Below are 18,652 nucleotides of genomic sequence, written 5' to 3'. Positions count from 1 at the left end.
CTCTTTTGAAAGCATTATTTGACAGATAGCTCAAAGAAATTCAGATATGGCATATGTTGATTTCTGCCACTGAAAAGGTAATAATGAAGGCATGATCAGTGGAGTGAGGTGGAAAAGGTGCAGGGCTATACCATGTACAATTCTACCAAAGAATAACTTGTATACAACTAAACCCAGAAGGTATTGGCCTATTGCTACAAGATTCTGGATTTGGCCTCACCCCAATCAATGTATTTATTAACAAGGTTCAGACTTAAAAATAAAAGGTGACATTAGGCTAGGAAGGAGAGCTAACATACTGGATGCAGAATCATGAGTTTAAAGTATCTCAGCACACAGCAATGAGGTAAGGAAATTAAAGTAAAACATTTAAATCCTGTACTGCATAAATCATCATATACAAACACAGAGTCTCTGGAAACAAGTCAAGTAATGCTAAAGTAATATACTGTTGAGATAGGATAACCAAACTGGTTGAACAGGAAGAGATTTGCCTTGACACGGGTCACAGGAAAAGACCCAGAAATAATATTTCTGGTAACTCCCACAGGGCTTCAGGATTATGTCCTCAGAAATACATTTAAAGACAGTTTGTCATTTGCCTAAAGGCTTGATGGGTGTTTGTCTTTAAACCTCAGGAGATTACTTATCAAAAGGAGGATGAATAATCAAGGTGTTGGGGGTGGGGGGACTGGGAACCATGAAGGAAAGTAGGTGACTTTAAAAGAGGATGAGACCCCCTTCCCAGAGGTCACAGAAGCTAAAACTTGTCTCCGTTAAGGCAGTTGTTCCCACTTCACTGTCCAAAACCAGAACAAGCTACATGGGAGGTGGTGAACTCTTGGCCAGTGCATGGCTGGATGGGTGAACCAGAACGGTACATGCAAAATGATATGACAACTCTTAGGAGGAGATGGTTAAAGGCACTGCTTCACAGCTATGTAATTCACCGTGTGGTTTATTCCCTTTTATACAACATTCATTATCTAATGAGGAAGGCAATATATTGTGTTGATCAAAAGTTCAGTAACAGCTCACCCAGATTTGCCCTTCACTTAGTTAGCTTGCCACCCTGGACTGCCCTGGACCACAGGCTCCCCATCTGCAAAATGAGGTTTGGTGAGAGGATTGACTTAATACACAGGAAGCACTCAGGGTCTGTCACATAGGAAATGCACAACAAAGTTTACAATGTGTTCAGGTTTCCTCTGCAATCCTTTTAGTTCCCTGAGAGATCTTGGTTCCTAATCTTGGGCAGAGCATGTTGCTAGCCTGAACAGAGATAAGAGTATCATTAGAAGCTCATGGGGGGGACTTTGGTGCCTTAGAATTACTGCAAACACACAGACAACAGTGCTGCCTGCAGCAATGAAGGACAGCTGGACAGCTAAAGCCAGCTACCAATGGTAGCTATTTCTGCCTCCAAGTCAGTCTTAAAATGCAAGTTGCTGCCCCATTGTCACAGTTAGCAAAGGCCTGGGATGTGGGTCCTGGAGTCTAGGGAGCAGCCTCCACCGAGGGTGGTGCTGGTTTCTCAGGTTCCTCTCCCACCGAGGGTGGTGCTGGTTTCTCAGGTTCCTCTCCCAGATCCATAATCCGGATGGCATTTTCTTTCTTGGAAAGCCAGAAGGCAGCATAGACTGGCTCTGAGAACTTGCAGTCAAACTTGTGAACCAGAGTCATGGCATCATACTCTACACCGTAGAAGGAAAGGCTCTCTCCTGGGAAGTCAATGTAAATCCCAAGCCTCCGGAAAGCACCAGCTTTGAGTGGTGTCTCAGTGTCACTATGCCAGGCTGTGAACTCCTTTCCATTCCAGTGGAGGCTCCAGGAGAAGTTGTTTCCGGAAATGCAACTGTTGCGTCCCTCCCCTTTCCGGTCAATGCCTTTGCAGGTCAGGCCAACATAGGTACCTGCCCCAGAGATCTCTACCTCAAAATAGTACTTGTGTAGGTACAGACTCTGTTGGGACAGCACCTGCCGCCAGTGCACGAACCTGCTGGGGAGGTCTGGGTAGGGATGCTCCCAGGGTGTGGTGTTCGTGACCTTGCGGTTGTCCTCCTGCAGCCGGAGATACCTGTGTGCTGTGTCTGGGTCAAATGTGATGTCACACGCATCTGAGGAAATACAGAATGCAGGAGAGTTGTTCAGGAACTGACAGCTGATTCAGATAGAACACTCTAAGCCCAGCTGGCCTCCAAGGCACGCATGAGAAAACACCATCTCCCTGTTCTATTTGCCCAGCCACTGCTCCTCTAGGAAAAGAGGTGAGCAGAGAACAGACCACCAGTCACTGCACTTCTCTCCTTTCTGAAGCTCAGACTGATCGATGTCTATTGTGTACTTGGTGAACCGAAACAAGTAAATTAATTTACTTATCTGTTCACTCATTCATTCAACAAATATGTATTGGAAGCCAGGCACTATTCTACACTGTGCTGTCATGGGTTTGGGGTATAGATACTCATATACCACATTTGATCCATTCTTTTTATCTTTTTCTTTTCTGGGGGGAGGAGAGGCAGTACTGGGGTTTGGGCTCAGGGCCTCAGGCTTGATAGGCAAGCACTTTACCACTTAAGCCACACCTCAAGTCCTTTTTGCTTTAGTTATTTTTTAGATAGGATCTAACAACTTTTTGCCCAAGGTAGCCTCAAACTTCAATCTTCTTTATCTCTGCCTTCCATGGAGCTGGGATTACAGGTGTGAGCCACTGTGCTCTGCCTATTTATTCATATTTTAAATGTTCGATCAGTATTTAGCATGGTAAACTCTTAAACATTACCCCAAACACATTCTCTACCCCAAACACATTCTCTATCCAATCCCAAGGAATAATAGCACCTCCATGCACACAGCTGCTTAGGTCAAGATCCAAAGCAGTTTTAATATTTCTTTTTACCTTCATTCTTGCCCTCCATCCCTCCCTACATACAGACATCAGAAAGTCCTACAGGTTCTGCCCACTTCTCTCCAGCCTACTTCTGTAACTTCCATCTAAACCATAAGGAAATTTTGTCTGCACTAGTGCAATAGGCTCTTTACTTATTGTCTATAATATTGTATTTCAAAAGATAATATTCTGAATATTATCATTCAGAATAATATTCAACAGAGAAAAGTTAATATGTGTAAAAACACCTAATTGCAAAAGAAGATGAATTATAATTGGACATGTTTAATTTTCAGTTTAATGTTAAGAATAAAGGGTACTTGGGTTCTTGTGTTGATTATGTCTGCTAGTAAAATATAAATGAGCTACTGTCAGGAAGTAGGACAGAATAAAGGAGACGGTGTGAAGTCAAGAAATCCTGAAAAAAAAAATAGCAAGAATAGAAGACAGTGATTGACACCCAAAACCCCACACAGTAACCAAAGAAAAAGAGGGTCCAAGAATTCATCAGCCAGGGGTCACCCCCAGAAAACAAGGAGCAGGATTCAACAGCATGGTCCAAAAAGATGTCATAAAAAGGAGCGCTGATTACACCAGTGGTCTTTCCTGTGCTAGAAGGTGAAACCTCTTGGACTTATTAACTATCATGAAGTATTCTTTTAAACTGACAAGCCAAAATTGTATATACATTTGTGGTAAACAGCATGGTGTTTTGAAATAATGTGGAATGGTTACTTCAAGCTAATTAACACATGTATTCCTCATGTGCATTCCATATTTTTTGTGGTGGAAACCCTTAAAATCTATACTGTTAACATTTTTCAAGTGTATTACCAACCACAGTCATCATGTTACACAATAGATGTCTTGAACCAAAATACAGTGCTTTTTAAAATGCCAACAAACCGGGTCGATAGCATATAATAATAGCACAATGGGATCTGCTCAAGCCAGACTTAAAAAGGAACCATTTGGTAACTGGCCAGGACTCCTCCAAGTGTTCCTGGATTGAACTTTGGCCCAGAAAAAAGGACAATGGTAGAACAAATGATGAAAGCTGCATAAATTCTGAAGCTTAGTCAAAAGCACTGCAGCAGTGTTAACTTGCTGGGTTTGATCAACGTGCTATAGTTATGTAACGTGTTAACCTTTGGAGAAGCCGACTGAAAGATGTGCAGGACTTCTGTGTCCAGTTTTTGCAAGTTTTAAATGACTTCAGAAAGAAATGTTTTAATTAAAAATGTAAAAGTATGTCACTTAGAGCTAGATAAGAGGCTGTGACAACCTGAATCTTCTGCAAGATACGGTGCCTCTTGCTTCAGGAAGCATTCCCTGACATTGGCAACTGGGGGAGGGGAGGCCATTCACAACTTACATTGGAGGAACTGTTCCCTGGTTCTGGGCTCAGGCTTTGAGGTCCGATATTTGCGCTGAACAACAGCAGACACTTGAGTTTTGATGTCGTACTCCTCTAGAAAATGAAAGAGTTGTGAATATATATCTGCCCAGGCGGTCAGGAGAACCTGAGAAGTCTGTCACCCTTCCCTGGGCTTTCGGGGCAAGAAAGGGTTGGCGCTTAGGAACTTGGACCACATTCAATGGGCCAGACAAAATCTGCTGAAAAAAATCCCAGACTGACTTGGATTTCACTTAAAATACAGGCAACAGCAACCTGAGAAGCTAGCCATAGAAACACCAGCCAATTGCACAAGTGTCTAACTTACCTTCTCCAGGTCTCAATTTAAAATAAAATCAAGATAAGAGTCCTTCAGTGACATGGTCTAATTGAAGAATGGCTTTGAATATGAGACTTTTCCCCTGACTTGCCCTCCCTTCCTTGACTTCCTCTTGCTTTCTCCATCAACCATTCCTGAGCAAACACCCACCGCAGCTCATGGCCCAGAAAGCCGCTCACCTTCCTTGGCAAACTCCTGGAGCTTTTCCTTATAGTTCTCCAGCAACTGGATTAAGTGTACAGTGGAGTCCGTGAGGACCTGGCGGATGCCTGAGAGTTTATCCTTTAGCCCTATGTAAACACTAGGGAAGGCAGTGTCTTCGGTGTTCTTAAACTTGCAGTACTCCTGCAGAAAAGGAAATGTCAGAACTTGCTTTGGGGTTGGTATTTCTTAAATTGAGATGCTCTCCTCGTTATGCCTCTTTCTGCATCTGTAAAATGGGCTGATAATAATGTGTGTACCTCACAAAGCAAGTATATGTAAAGTGTCCTTCCTGCTTGGGGTCTAACAACATAAAAAGCTTTTTCTATGCTGGTACATCCTTAAATAAAAGTGTCTTTTCAAAATCAAGTGGGAAAGTGTGCTTTTAAAAATCAAAAGATATTAGATGTCCACAAACAGCTTTAACACACAGCCCAGCTAGGAAGCAAAGAATAAGAACATTCTTGCTCCATTCATTCCCTCCATTTTTTTCTAATTTTATAATTTAAACACATATCATAGTAGTGATTGGAGTTGCTGTAGTCTAAAGATCTCCAAACAAATCCTTAGACAGGAATGCATTCCTTTCCAATGCATACATTTGTTATTCTTGTACTTTGCATAGTGTTTGAAAATTCTTTTTTATTTTTTTGGTGGGACTGGGGTTTGAACTCAGGGCTTCACACTCACAAAGCAGGTGCTCTACTGCTTGAGCCATACCTCCAGTCCATTGTCCGTTTTGCTCTGGTTACTTTGGCCTTGAGGACTATTTGCCCAGACTGGCCTTGAAGTGCTATCCTCCTGATCATAGCCTCCCAAGTACTTAGGATTACAGGCATGAGTCTGCCTGCATTTGAAAAATCTTTACCCACAGGTAATTAAAGAAAGATTATTTTCAGATATAACACATTTTCAAAATGTGTTACAAAGGAAGCATCAAAGAGCAGGCTGGAGGCAGCAGAAATGGAAATGTCATATCAATGGTTACATAGATCTATAGAAGAGAAGTCCAAGCCAGATAGATAAGCATTTTAATACTGGATATTGACTTGGTGCCATGAGTGACAAAAGCTGCATTTTAAATCAGTGGGGAAAAGGATAGGTTATTCAATAAATGCTGTCAGCGGGGTGTGGTGACACGTGCCTGTAATCTCAGTACTCAGGAAGCTGAGGTAGGAGGATCATGAGTTCAAGGCCAACCTGGGTTACATAGCAAGACAACAAACAAATAAACAAATGAATAAATAAATTAATGCCGTCATTTCAACTGGCTTACAATTTGGAGAAAAGAGTTATCTTTCATCAAAATTAAAAACTAAGACATATTGTACTAAAACATATTTTATGCATGTTAAGGTTTTATGTTAGAAATAAGTTACAAAAGGAAAAAACAAAGGGAAATGATTTTGATACTCTTTGGATAGAAGATGTTGGGAGAAACGCATGACATAGGCAGTCAAATATTTATCCATATTTTCTTTATATTTTCACATTGAAAAAGCAAGGGATGGACAGAAGAGACACTTCTGTCTTTGTATGTTTCTCTTTCACTCACTAAAATGTTAACTATGGCTGTCTTTGGGTACTGGGATTGTGAGTGATTTTTTCTGTCCTTTATATTTTTCTGTATTTTCCAAACTTTTCATAATAAATACTTAGTTTGTTGCAATGAGAAGAGAATTATTCAAAAATGCAAGTAAGAAAAATTGTTTGTATTTGGGAATATCACAGCTGGAAGAAGTCTTGAAAAATATTTACCCCAATGCTGGTTTGATAAGTGAGCAATTTGAGACCCAGAGAGGTTAAGTGATTTGCTAAAAGCCACCAAGCTATTTAATGACAGATCCAGGATGGTGGAATTTACCCAGCATAGTGTTCCTTCCCTGTAAGAGTACATGTTCTCTAGACCTGGCTCCAATGTCATCCTTGATGTGCAATGATACACTGTAATGGAAAATTCCATTCTTTCTCTTGATCCTTCCTCAATTACCCAAGTGGACACACCCTTGTCTGCAAACCCCTGCCAGGCAAGCCTCCACACAACTGCCATGGCGTCTGCTCTCATCCCTCCCCACCTAAAGTCCTTTGCCTTCCTGGCCCTGTTCAACATCTCCAGTCACTATGAGTCCAGTCTTCCGTGCTCCATCCCTATGTGAAAGTGTCTTGGTTCCCCAAGCCAACTGTGCTTTCTCAGACCTCTCTGCCTCTGTACATGCTGTTCCTGCTTCCTGAAACACACTGTACCTTGAACTTGACTCACCTTCCAAGACCTTCCCGGCTCTGAGCAGTTCTCCCTACTCCTCCTGTACCTCTGTACCTCTGCTGAATCAACCTCTGCTTCTCTCTGTTCCCACAGCTCCTGTGCACCACATTTACCAAAGAGCAGTCCCATTCACAGATGTGTCTTGGGCCTGGTGGAGCAAGGGTGCTCCACAGAGCAGTTGCATAGTTGCTTCCACCCTCCCCCTCCTCTGTACCTCCAGGAAGAGGACAGTGTTGCTGATGGCCGCCAGCCTTGCCAGCTCCTGCTCGCTTTTCTCCATCTCTGCACTCCTATACTCCAGGTGGGTCTTGATGCTGTTGGCTTGGTTCAGAGCAGCCTGCTCCTTCTCCTCCAAGAAGAGCATCACATCAGCCTGGACTTTCTTCACAGCAGCAAGGAGTTCCCCAAACTGCTCCTCGGCCACTACTTTCACCTCTGACACCGACACCTGGTGGGGGGTGGAATGGGAGGCAACTGAGAATCCATTATGGAGGCATTCAGCTCAACATACAGAAATATAAACTTGAGAAACCCAGAAATCAGGGAGCAATGTTCTACTATAAAAGACAGTTTTTGTGTTCATGGGAATTCTAGGTTTCTGGTGAAACAGATTTACTCTCCTAGATGTATGCTGGTTGTTAACTTAGTCTCTTCAACCATTAAGACTCAAACCCCAACAGGGGAACACAGTAAGGAGAGGACTCAGAAAGGAAGGCTTCAGGGGATATGAGAACCTGGAAGCCTGCAGGAAAGTGATAAGAACTGACGCAAGATAGGAAGAACTCTGCCTGGCTGGTGACCCTGGCTGGCCAGGGTTCAGGAAGACAATTCCGTGAGGACACCTAGCCTTTGATCAGCCTTTGATGTGATGGCTGAAGACAGAAGGAGGAATAAGCAAGAGAAAGATAGCAAGTGGCATCTTTCCTGGGAGGGGATATTGGGAGAACATGAGGAATCTCTTCACATTCTCATTTTTGTCAGCTTTTCCATCATCTGCTGGCTTCCTTAGGTTGGAAGCAAATACACTGTGGTAACAGAATTAAGATACTTTCTCCAAATTCCTCAAGTTCAAAGCAGGAAGAGCCTTTAGACAGGGGGCAGTGTTGAGAAGCAAGAGCAGCACAGTTTGCTAAGAAGCAAGAGAGGCAGTTTGGGAAACATAAGGAGACCTGCTTTTCAGATGCCCTTTGGAGCCCTGGGATGGCTGGCCCTGGCTCTTGGTGGGAGTGTGACTTAAATGGACTGCTCAGAGAGTTCTTGGATGGGATGGAGGTGGGTGAGGAAAGTTGGGGAGACTGAGGCAGGCAGAGAATGAGTTCTGGGATGCAGGGTAGAAGTTCAGAGCACTGTCTGTAGAATGAAGACCTGAAGATAGGGAAGGCTACCTGGGCTGCACCTGGGAGACCCAAATAGCCAGCACACCTGCCGCCAGGGCTCTCTGACACTCGACTTTGCTCCCTCCTCCCACCCACCTAGGAATGAGAATCCTCTGCTGCCTGTCTGGTTACTTTTTTAATGACATAAAATAGTAATCACACAACAACTGAGATATACTAAGTTGCACTGTTGTAAATAACTCATAGCAATCCTAAAAGGAAGATGCTCTTATCTATGTCATAGATAAGCTTTTTTTTGGTAGGACTGGGGTTTGAACTCAGGGCTTCACACTTGCTAGGCAGGTCCTCTACCACTTGAGCCACTGCACCAGCTGTATGTCATAAATAAGGAAACTGTGATTTGCCCATGCCATGATCAGGGACCATCTCTTTTATCACCACTATGGCTTGGATACAGTTTGTTCAGGTGCTGGAAGCTTGGCCCCCAGTGTGTCTAGGTTAAGAGGAGGTGGGACTTTTTAAGATATGGGGCTTATCTGGGTGCCAGCAGCTCTCACTTATAATCCTAGCTACTTGAGAGGCTGAGATTGGGAGGATCATGGTTTGAGGCCAATCCAGGCAAATAGTTTCCCAGACCCCATTTCCAAAAATAACCAGAGCACAATGAACTGGAGGTATGGCTCAAACCACAGAGCCCCTGTTTTGTAAGTATGAAGTCCTGAGTTCAAATCCCAGTCCCACCAAAAAAAAAAAAAAAGATGTGGGGCTTAGTGGAAGAGAATGGATCATTGAAGATCCTGCCCTCATCCTTAGCTCTCCTGGAACTGAACCCACTTTGTCTTCACAAAAAGATTGCTATAAAAGAGTGAGTCTGAGGCTATGTAAGGTGGTCCACACCTCTAATCCTGGCTACTTGGGAAGTGGAAGGTGAAGATAAGGAGGACTGCAGTTCAAGACTAGCTTGAGCAAAAAGTTCATGAGACCCCACCTTAACCAATGAAAGCTGAGCATGGTGGCAAGCACCTGTCATCCTAGCTACATAGGAAACATAAAAAGGATCAGGCCAGTCCTAGTGAGGCCCTATTAAAAATATAACTAAAGCAAAAAGGGCAGAGGGCAGTGGCCCAAGTGGTAGAGCTGCCTAGCAAGTACAAGGCCCTGAGTTCAAAACTCAGTACCACCAAAAAAAAAAGTAAGAGCAAGGCTGGCTCCTGCCTGGTCTCTCTCTGGCCTCCTGTCTTGCCATGTGATCTTCCCCCTCCCATGCATGCTCCTACCATGGTCATGCTGTCCACCATGAGGTCCTTACCTCCTCATCAGAACTCAGGTGATGCTAATAACATGCTTGTAAACCTCCAGGACTGAGCTAAATAAACCTTTTTCCCTGTATGAAGTACTCAGCTCAAGCATTTTGTCTACACTGCCTTGAAGTAGAGTCTAAGATGGGGGATCCCACACAGCTGCCGATAGCAGCTCAACAGGCACGACCTAGCCCTCTTCCTGGGGACACTGGCACATTCACCAGGCCAAGCAGGGGAGGAGAGGGTATGGTTCAGCTGAGTTTTCAGCCCATGGGGTTTAGCCTCATAAGGGTTGCAGAAGGATACTGGAATTCAGTTCATTAAACTGACACTCTCCCAGGACCAGAGAAGAGACAGGAATTAGTCCCTTGATCACTAAGCAAGGGCACTATCTACATCCTTATAAGGATGAGAAAACAAGGATGGACACATCTACCTTAGAAAACAGGTCAGTGTGCTTATTACCTTTGGAGAGTGTAGCTGTTGGTATCTTCTCAAAGCTCTGCATTCTAGCTTCCTGGTTTACTCACCTTTCCTGCCTCATCAGGCACTAGGTATCCGAGCAACATGAGTCATAAAGGCTAGTCAGAGCTCCTTGCTCTGCCCACTTCTAATCACTACCAAAAAAAGCATCAGCACAGCCAGGCACCAGTGACTCACGCCTGTAATCCTGCCTACTCAGGAGGCAGAGATCAGGAGGATCGTTGTTTGAAGCCAGCCCTAGCAAATAGTTCAGGAGATGCTATCTCAAAATCCCATCACAAAAAAGGGCTGGTGGAGTGGCTCGAGTGGTAGGGCACCTGCCTAGCAAGCGTGAGACACTGAGTTCAAGCCCCAGTGCTGGGGAGGGGGAGCAGCATGGGAACCAACATGAGAGCATCATGAGAAAGGAGAAGGATCCATATCTTCTCTGTAATTACAATATGTAGGCTCCTCATATAAGCATGATTTTGGAGACATGAGTCTGAAGACAAAAATTTAGGATCCACATCCCTTTCCCACCCCCACTGAGGCCATTCTGAAGGATGATAGAAGGGAGTGTTCAAATGATGTTGGTATACTGACTCCTGCTATGTCCCCTCCTTCCTGACTCTTCCCACTGAGAAACACTTCTTACTTCATGTAAACGGAACATACTAAGGATATTATTTGGTACCCGAAGGATGACAAGTGAACCATGCAGAGAGGAGAGGCCAGAAACATACCAAAGTAGCCAATAGTTAACAATTTAAAGATCTGAGGGTGGTGCACCCTGTCAGTGTACTGAGTCATTCTTAGGTCAAGGGAGTAACAATCAGATTCTCCTGTTCCGTCAATATAAGGAACCCAAGACAAATCTAACTGTCTCTCTGTGTGTCTTCATAATCCTGTGTATGATGGACATTACCATAACTTCCTCCCCTGGTCACATGTCATTATTCTCATAATGGTAGGCAGATATCAAAGCATCTAAAAATTAAAGATCCAGAAAAACATAAGATGCCCCATGTGATTCTCTGAGTCATCTAGAGCTATTACTATCGGAGGGCTTGTAAGATTTTAAAGGGACAATGATTTTTCTTTCTTAATTAGATATTGTAGGTAAGAAAGGTTTTATCCTTCAGCAGATAGTTATACTAACTGGCATAAATTAAGTTGAAATGGATACATGGATTAGAATGAGTGGATGAGTACGCAGATGGACGGATAGATGGGAAGACACACGGATACGGAGACAGATAGATAGGTAAGTGGGTGGATGGATGGACAGGATGGACAAATGATAGATGGATGGATGAAATCATTCATTCCCAGCATACAAAACTGCTGACTCTACCATAAGGTAGGCGTTTTGTATTCTCTTCTGAGTAGTGGTTATTGGCTTGTCACCAATGAGAGGTATTTGTAGAACTGCTCTACTTAGAGTCTATTTGAAAAGTGACCTTAAGCAGAGAGACTAAAGCTAAGCACTCCGGCACACCACTGGCTTATCAAGCTGCCAGGATATAGGACTGGTGAGAGGTACCTGCAGAGTACCTTTCTGCAGGCAGAAGATAGAAGGAGCCAAGATCACGTATAATTCCTGCAGCTCTGGCTAAACACTCACATGCACACTTTTCTCCGGGTCAATAAAGCACATGCACATGCAAAAATAAGAACGCTGTTATTCTGAGTCTTGATTCCATTTTACATTATTAAAAAGTAAATCACAGCTGGGGGTGTGGCTCAAGTGGTAGAGTGCTTGCCTAGAAAGCACAAGGCCCTGAGTTCAAACCCCAGCATAAAAAAAAAAAAAACCCAAACTAGTAAATCACTTGACAGTTTTAAAACTTAAGCCAATGTCATAACAAATTCAGACATGAAGGTCTGAACAGTGCAGCCAATTGTACCTATAAGGCTCACTAGCTGAGAAACACCACTGGACTTACAGCCTATGCCCCACAACCACAAATAGGCCTGGCTGATCCTGCAGTGGAACCAGATGTGCTGAAGGTGACCCAGCCCAGGCTTACCAACACGGACTTGTGGTTGGCTTGGAGCCTGGCAATGGCGTTTTCATTCAACTTGAGTTTCTGCTCCAAGTTCAACTGGGTGCACCGAAGTTCAGCCTAAGAAGCAGAAGGGAGAAAGTTAAGGAGGAAGGAGGCTGGTGCACACATACAATCCCCGGGGCAGTGCACTTTCCATTCCTGAGGTTCCTGCCTGTCTTCCCTGAAAAGGAGTTTGATTTTTGAAGGCTATCTCAGAAGCCAGTATTAGAGGCACAGAGGGTCAGATGTGTGCCAGCACCTTTTGGGACTGAACTCTGTATGAAATCAGCTCCGTTACTGTGCTGGTCATCATTTTAGGCATTTATAGGGAATACCTTTATCATCTTTACCCATATTAGCAAAAAAGATTATTATCTCCATTTGGAGATAATAAAATTGAGCCATTTACCCAAGGTTGAAAGTCCATCAGTGGAAGTGAGCCTGGACCTTCTGACCCAGAATATCTTAAGAGTGAGTGTGGGTTCAAACTCACTAAAAAGAAAAAAAAAAAAGTAAGTGTGGGCTTGGAGCTAGATGTCCAGGTGGGGAGCCCAGTTTTTGTTTTTTTTTAAACCTAGCAGCTTAAACTTTGATCGAATTTACTTATGTATAGAAAACAATTTTTTCTCATACTTAGAAGCACACAAAATCTCTTCAATCAAGTCCCAATGCTCAGAAGTTTCTCCTTGCCCCTGCCTGCTCTGTTTCTTAAGAATTAACTGCCCAGTGAAGTCTATCTTTTTTTTTTTTGGGTGGAAGTCTATCTTTTATAAGTTAACTACACACTAAAGATAGCCAGGAATGCACAAACCCTTCCCTCCCTGGTATTTCCAAGTCCCAAGTTATAAAAGAAGGTCATACCTGAAAGGGTGCTTGCCAGAAACACTGACCACAGCAAAAACCAGATACAAGTCACTTTAACTAACACAGAAACTTTAATCATTTTTTAACAGGGACCACCAAAAAAACCTTTTGTTTGTAGCCACCTTGCATTGCATTGCTGACCAGTTTGCAGTTTGCTGTGCTGCATATACAAAAATTTAAACTCTTTCTCTCACTCTCACTCTCTCTCTCTGTCCCATGCTGGGAAACTCAAGATTAACACTCTTTGAACCAGACCGAGCAACCCGTTATCTCTCTCTGACCATGGAGACCTCTGTCAAACAAGACATGCAACCTGCAAAAGTATGGTGATAGTGAGTTGGGAAGAACAAGACCATCATCTGGTGAGCGTGACATTTTCTCTCAGGGGAAGGATAGTAGATGTAAGACTTGATCTCACTGCCCTCCTCATTTGCCTAGTGAAGTAATAAACACCTTCTTTGTAAATTGGCACTGAGTCCAAGGACTGAACTTTCAGTTACAGTTAATGCTCTCTTTACATCCACTGGACTGCAACCCTCAGCTACCTATGTGAAGGAGATAAAATGTACACAGCCCACCCTTCAGAAGAGGCTACTTTTTGAAACACCGGATAATTGAGGTGCTCACCTCTCTGAGACTTACATACCTTCCTTTGAAAAACCATACGAAAGAGTCTTCTTTAGGACAAGGGATAAGAAGACTGTAGAAAGGTGAAAGCCTACCATCTTCCAACATGCTGTCTTTTTTTGTTTTTTGCAATACTGGGGTTTGAACTCAGGGCCTCATGCTTGCTAGGCAGGCACTCTATCACTTGCACCAGCCATTTCTTGTGTTGGGTATTTTTGAGATAAGGTCTTGTAAACTTTTTACCTGGGCTGGACTCGAACCAAGATCCTCCTGATGTCTGCTTCCCAAGTAGCTAGGATTGCAGGCATGAGCATGCTGACTTCTTGTTTATATAAAGTTCGTTATCACTCTACCTACTGATTCATTCACTCCATCAGGTGGCATGTGTGGTCACAAAACATGTAGGTTGTTTTTTTTTTCCCATGCCAAAAAACTGATACCCAGCTGGGTGTTCTACAATTTAACTCAATTTTACCACTATCTCTCTGTATACCAAACTTGTATTTCTTATTGCTTCACAACTTAATGTCTCTAAACATCCACTTCCTCAACATATGAGATGGAATAAAGTGTCTACTTACTAAGACTATGAGACACTGAATTAAATGAGCTAGTGTATGTTTGCAAGAAATTCGTGAATACGTTGTAAGTACACCACAAATGCCCACGCTTCATCCTCAGTGTCATTATCATCATTATCCTTCTTTCTGCCATGGTGACTTTTCATTCAGACTCTGTTTGCTCCTGGAGCCAGGCAGAGCCAGCCTTCCCCACTCCACCCCCAGTTTTCCCACCCCTACTTCCACTGCAGCCAAGGTAAGTGCCTACCTGAGAACCTTGGGTTTGCCTGCCTTGACCTCAGGCTCTTGGGACTCACTAAATACTCTGCCAAGAAGTCTATCACTGCAGAAAACCTAAGCCTTTTCAAACTTCAAAGGCCCTGTCGCTTTCCTACTTCCAAAGGGCATGAGATAGCAAAAAAAAGAAATAGCAATATTAAATAAACAGCTCTCAGGGCTTTTAATAGCTTCTGTCTGCATTTAACACTATGGGTCATTATGGCTGATAGGCCTCAGAAGTCATAAATTAAGTGTCTGCCCATTCTCTCATGAACCCTGGGGAACTTCCTGGCCTCCCAGTGAGGGAAGCAGCTGCAGACAGGGCAGTTACATCACTAGGACACTACAGAAGGCAGGTAAACCTTGCTGAGATGAAGGAGCCTCAGTGACCTCTCACCCCTGACAGGAGACCTGATGCATGGCAATGAGGAGTGAGTAAAAGGAGAGGGAAGAGGAGGTGAGGGCAGTCTGGCTTATCTTGGAATCTCATGCAGTGACCTATTCCAGGGGACAGGGAAGAAACATGAACTGTTGTTTAAGGGTGTTGGAAGATACAATAAAACACCCTAGCAACCTGGCTCAGGAAATACAGCATTTAAACAGTAGTGACATAAAAATGTGTAAAAACAGTCAACCCTAACCAGGCCCTAGGGAGACACCCAGAATATCCAGTAAGGGACTTCTCTCCTCTGTCTGCAGACTACCATAAAAGGAAAGAAGAACTCCTATGTACCGAATGGGGGCCTCTTCCGAGTGAGTCATCCCAGAGAAGGCATTCCCAATTACCATGAAAGGTGGGGCCACTTTGGAGGCTTGTGGCTCCAGTTATTCCTGTTCCTAGAAAATGATGGGTTGCCTCAGACTTTGGCTTTAGGGCTTCCCAAAATATCAGTCATGCACACATTGAGCGTGAGCAGGACAGTGGTGCTTGGAAGCACAGACAGGCTTCTAGCCTTTCTAGTGAAGGGCAGAGAGGTCTGCCCACTTCAGCAAAGTCATGATTACTGCTGTGCAAAAGCACATCATTTGGGAGCTGAAGACTCATTCCTAGTTGGCTGTATGATCTTACCAAATCATTTAGCTTCTCTTCTGGTACAAGGCCACATGAATATTGATAGAATTATTCCTCTGTCTACTGGACAAAGAGGGTATCCAGAGCTTGGTGGACATGTCAGTCCAGTCAAATAAGACACCCACTCCTAGCTCTTAGAAGACTTCTACAGTCTAGTAGACTGTAAAAAAAAAAAAAAAAAAAAAAAAAGAAGTTACATAATACCATGTCCAATGCATTCCTCAGAATTTCTGGAAGAAATCCTTATCCTGAGTGGGGCTGCATATCATCCACCTATTGGCTACCAACAGATAGTTTTGCTGATCAATGGCTACCTGGACAAGCACAAAGGCTTTTGGCTCTTACACTGCATGGAAACTGTGTACCATCACCACTGTGTGCCTGGCACTGGTGGTCTCCAAATATCTAAGACAAGGCTCAGCTCAGGCCTTCCCTTCTCCAAGATCCCTGATCTGACCTCTTTCCCAGAGATGGCTCCTTCCTTTGAACATGCAGTTTTGTTATGGTAACCCTTTGGCAGGCTTCCTGATTAGAGACCAGACTCCTGGAGGACAGATAGTGCAGCTGGACACATAGCCTATAGCATGCAGTACATAATGTGTGTAAGCTTGAAGAACAAGAAAGAGCCACATGCACTTCATGGAGCAGAACCAACAGAACAGGTGCCCAAATTTTACAACACACACACACACACACACACACACACACACACATCATGACGGCGGGCCTGAGATTTAGAGAAGGTGAGAGACATTAGCAGGTTTCAGGCAAGACCAGTTGTTCTTAAGACCAAAGAGGTCTCAGAAGCTAAGCTAGGGCAAAGGGAAGTATTGATATTCCCGTTGGGAATAGCTGGGCTCTGGAAGCTAGATAATTAAAGCCCACAGCTTCTGCGTGCTGGCCTACCTGGTGGTAACCATGGGAGCCTCAGAAAGGGCTCACTTGGTTATCTGAGAAATGTCACTCTGTGGCTCTCTAAGCAGGATCTTGGCTGCTCTGTGTCCTCCCAGATGACCCCACCATTTGCAATTTCCTGTACACAACGTGCCTGCCTGAGTAATTAGCCCTTAACAAGCTCCAAAGTGACCTTCAGCAAGTGACTGCAACAGGCTTGGACTACCTGAAAAGAACACTGGGCTTCTGGAGCCCGGGGTATGTCTGATAATCCTTTCAAAACTACCCTGGTGCTCCCTTCGATAGCTCAGCTGGTAGAGCGGAGGACTTTAGACAACAACTATCCTGGTGGGCTGGGCACTGGTTTGGTGGCTCACACCTGTAATCCTAGCTACTCAGGAGGCAGAGATCAGGAAGACTGAAGTTCCAAGACAGCCCAGGCAAATAGTTCATGAGACCCTATCTCAGAAAAAACCCATCACAAAAAAAGGCTGGTAGAGTGGCTCAAGGTATAGGCCCTGAGTTCAAACCCCAGTACCACAAAACAAACAAACAACAATCCTGGTAGAGCTTGAAGCCTCATCAAGGTACTGTTGACTTCTGGGCTGCTCTCTTAAAGCTCCTTGAAAGAAACCTTTTGGCTCCTAAGACACTTACAGTGTGGCCACATTTACAAGTAAACTTGCTGTCTGGGCTGAAAACAAGGACAAGGATGGAAAAGACATGAGCTCTCAGAAGCAGACTAGAAAGCAGAGGGGTCTGGGATACAGGGCTATATATTGTACCTAAAGCCATGATTGCTTTTCAGAACAAAAACCATCCTAGAGCACCTCACCCTGCTGTCAGTATTTTATCTTGCACAGCTCTCTCCTAGGATATCTGCATTTGGGGCTGTGCACATGCTCTAAACAAATTACTATCACCCTAGGTCTCTGTGACAATTAGGTTCCCTACACTTAAAGTTTATATTGTATCTGTATTAGTATAGGCATAGAACATTTCTAAAGGAAATCGTAAGTATAGGTAGCTAGCCTCTATGAGAAGAGAGAGATGTGGGGATCCAGGATGGACTGGAGACCTTCTCTTCCTATTAAAGTCTATTGCATTATTTGGTGGAGGTTGTTTTTTTTTAAATATTGCATTGCTTTAATTCAAATATTATACCCAAAGGGAATATCTCTAGTACATATGGGGAAGATTTTTGGTACAATCTTTTTTTTTTTAAGTAAGGTTGTAATATTGTGGTTTTTAGGTCCTTCCTTCACATTTCTTCAATAGGGTGGCTTTCCAAAAGCTTCCATGCCTCATTCCATGACTAGGTCAACTGTATAAACTTGCACAAGTGTGGTAGAGATAATAAGATAATAATAAGAGATAACTAACATCACAGTTATTTGAGGATTGGATGGTAAAATCTGTGAAAAACGTTTTGCAAATAGTGATGCTCAACAGACTATTTTCCTCAGTGTGTAGAGCTTTTTCCTTTGTTGATCTAACTACCTTCCTGACAGGACATCCCCTGACATGGGAAACAAGTGGAAACAGATGACAAGTGGCTCTCTGGGCCAGAAATGGTGACTCATTGGTATTGGAAAGCAGGGTTTTCCACAAGAACTCCCACCCACTCTGGTTAGAGTCTATGTCTAGGGATAGGCATAGAGAAGGTGCCCTGGCAAGGAAACCCTCTTTTCTAGAAACCTCTTCCCTTTATTGCCCAGGAGCATTTAGCAAAAATTGCTGTGAAACTGGCAGCCATGTGAAATACAAATAGGAGGCTGCCGTGAGTATGAATACAAGAAACATGGGACAAAGCCAAGTATACTTCCTACTGGGGGAAAAAAGTGCTGTGGAAAGACAACAAGGCATATAAAACCACCAAATCCATTCCCAAGGACGTCTCTAGGCCCCCAGGTGGAGGGCAAAGGAAAACTAGGTGTTCTAGAAATAGTACCCTCATCACATGTCTCTGACCATGGAGATTCTCAGCCTCTCCAGATACCCTCAGCTGGTAAGGAACTTTTATTTTCCGTAAGTTAAGTCACCCTTGACGTCATACGTGGATGTGAGTTTCAAATTCTGTATCTCAGCATTTTTTAAGTTCTTGGATTTCAGAAT

At 43.7% G+C, this 18,652-nt stretch overlaps 1 protein-coding gene across 5 annotated transcripts in view; it reads right to left on the bottom strand.

Annotated features, from left to right (window-relative positions):
• Window positions 1–940: 940 nt before the first annotated feature.
• Trim16 (tripartite motif containing 16) overlaps window positions 941–18,652 on the bottom strand; it is a 61,962-nt gene continuing 44,250 nt past the window's right edge. For all 5 annotated transcript variants that reach the window (XM_074046798.1, XM_020173093.2, XM_074046797.1 and 2 more), the window contains 5 exons: window positions 12,224–12,319; window positions 7,308–7,541; window positions 4,809–4,974; window positions 4,269–4,364; window positions 941–2,117 (listed from right to left, as the gene is read on the bottom strand). In XM_074046798.1, coding sequence (XP_073902899.1) covers window positions 1,498–2,117; window positions 4,269–4,364; window positions 4,809–4,974; window positions 7,308–7,541; window positions 12,224–12,319 — 1,212 coding nt within the window. In that variant the 3' untranslated portion in view covers window positions 941–1,497. The remainder of the gene's footprint in view (window positions 2,118–4,268; window positions 4,365–4,808; window positions 4,975–7,307; window positions 7,542–12,223; window positions 12,320–18,652) is intronic.

This window comes from Castor canadensis, chromosome 11 (assembly GCF_047511655.1).
Source record: "Castor canadensis chromosome 11, mCasCan1.hap1v2, whole genome shotgun sequence".
Lineage (NCBI taxonomy): Eukaryota > Metazoa > Chordata > Mammalia > Rodentia > Castoridae > Castor > Castor canadensis.
Note: the sequence above shows the minus strand (reverse complement) of the source record. Positions and strands in the feature narration are given on the sequence as shown.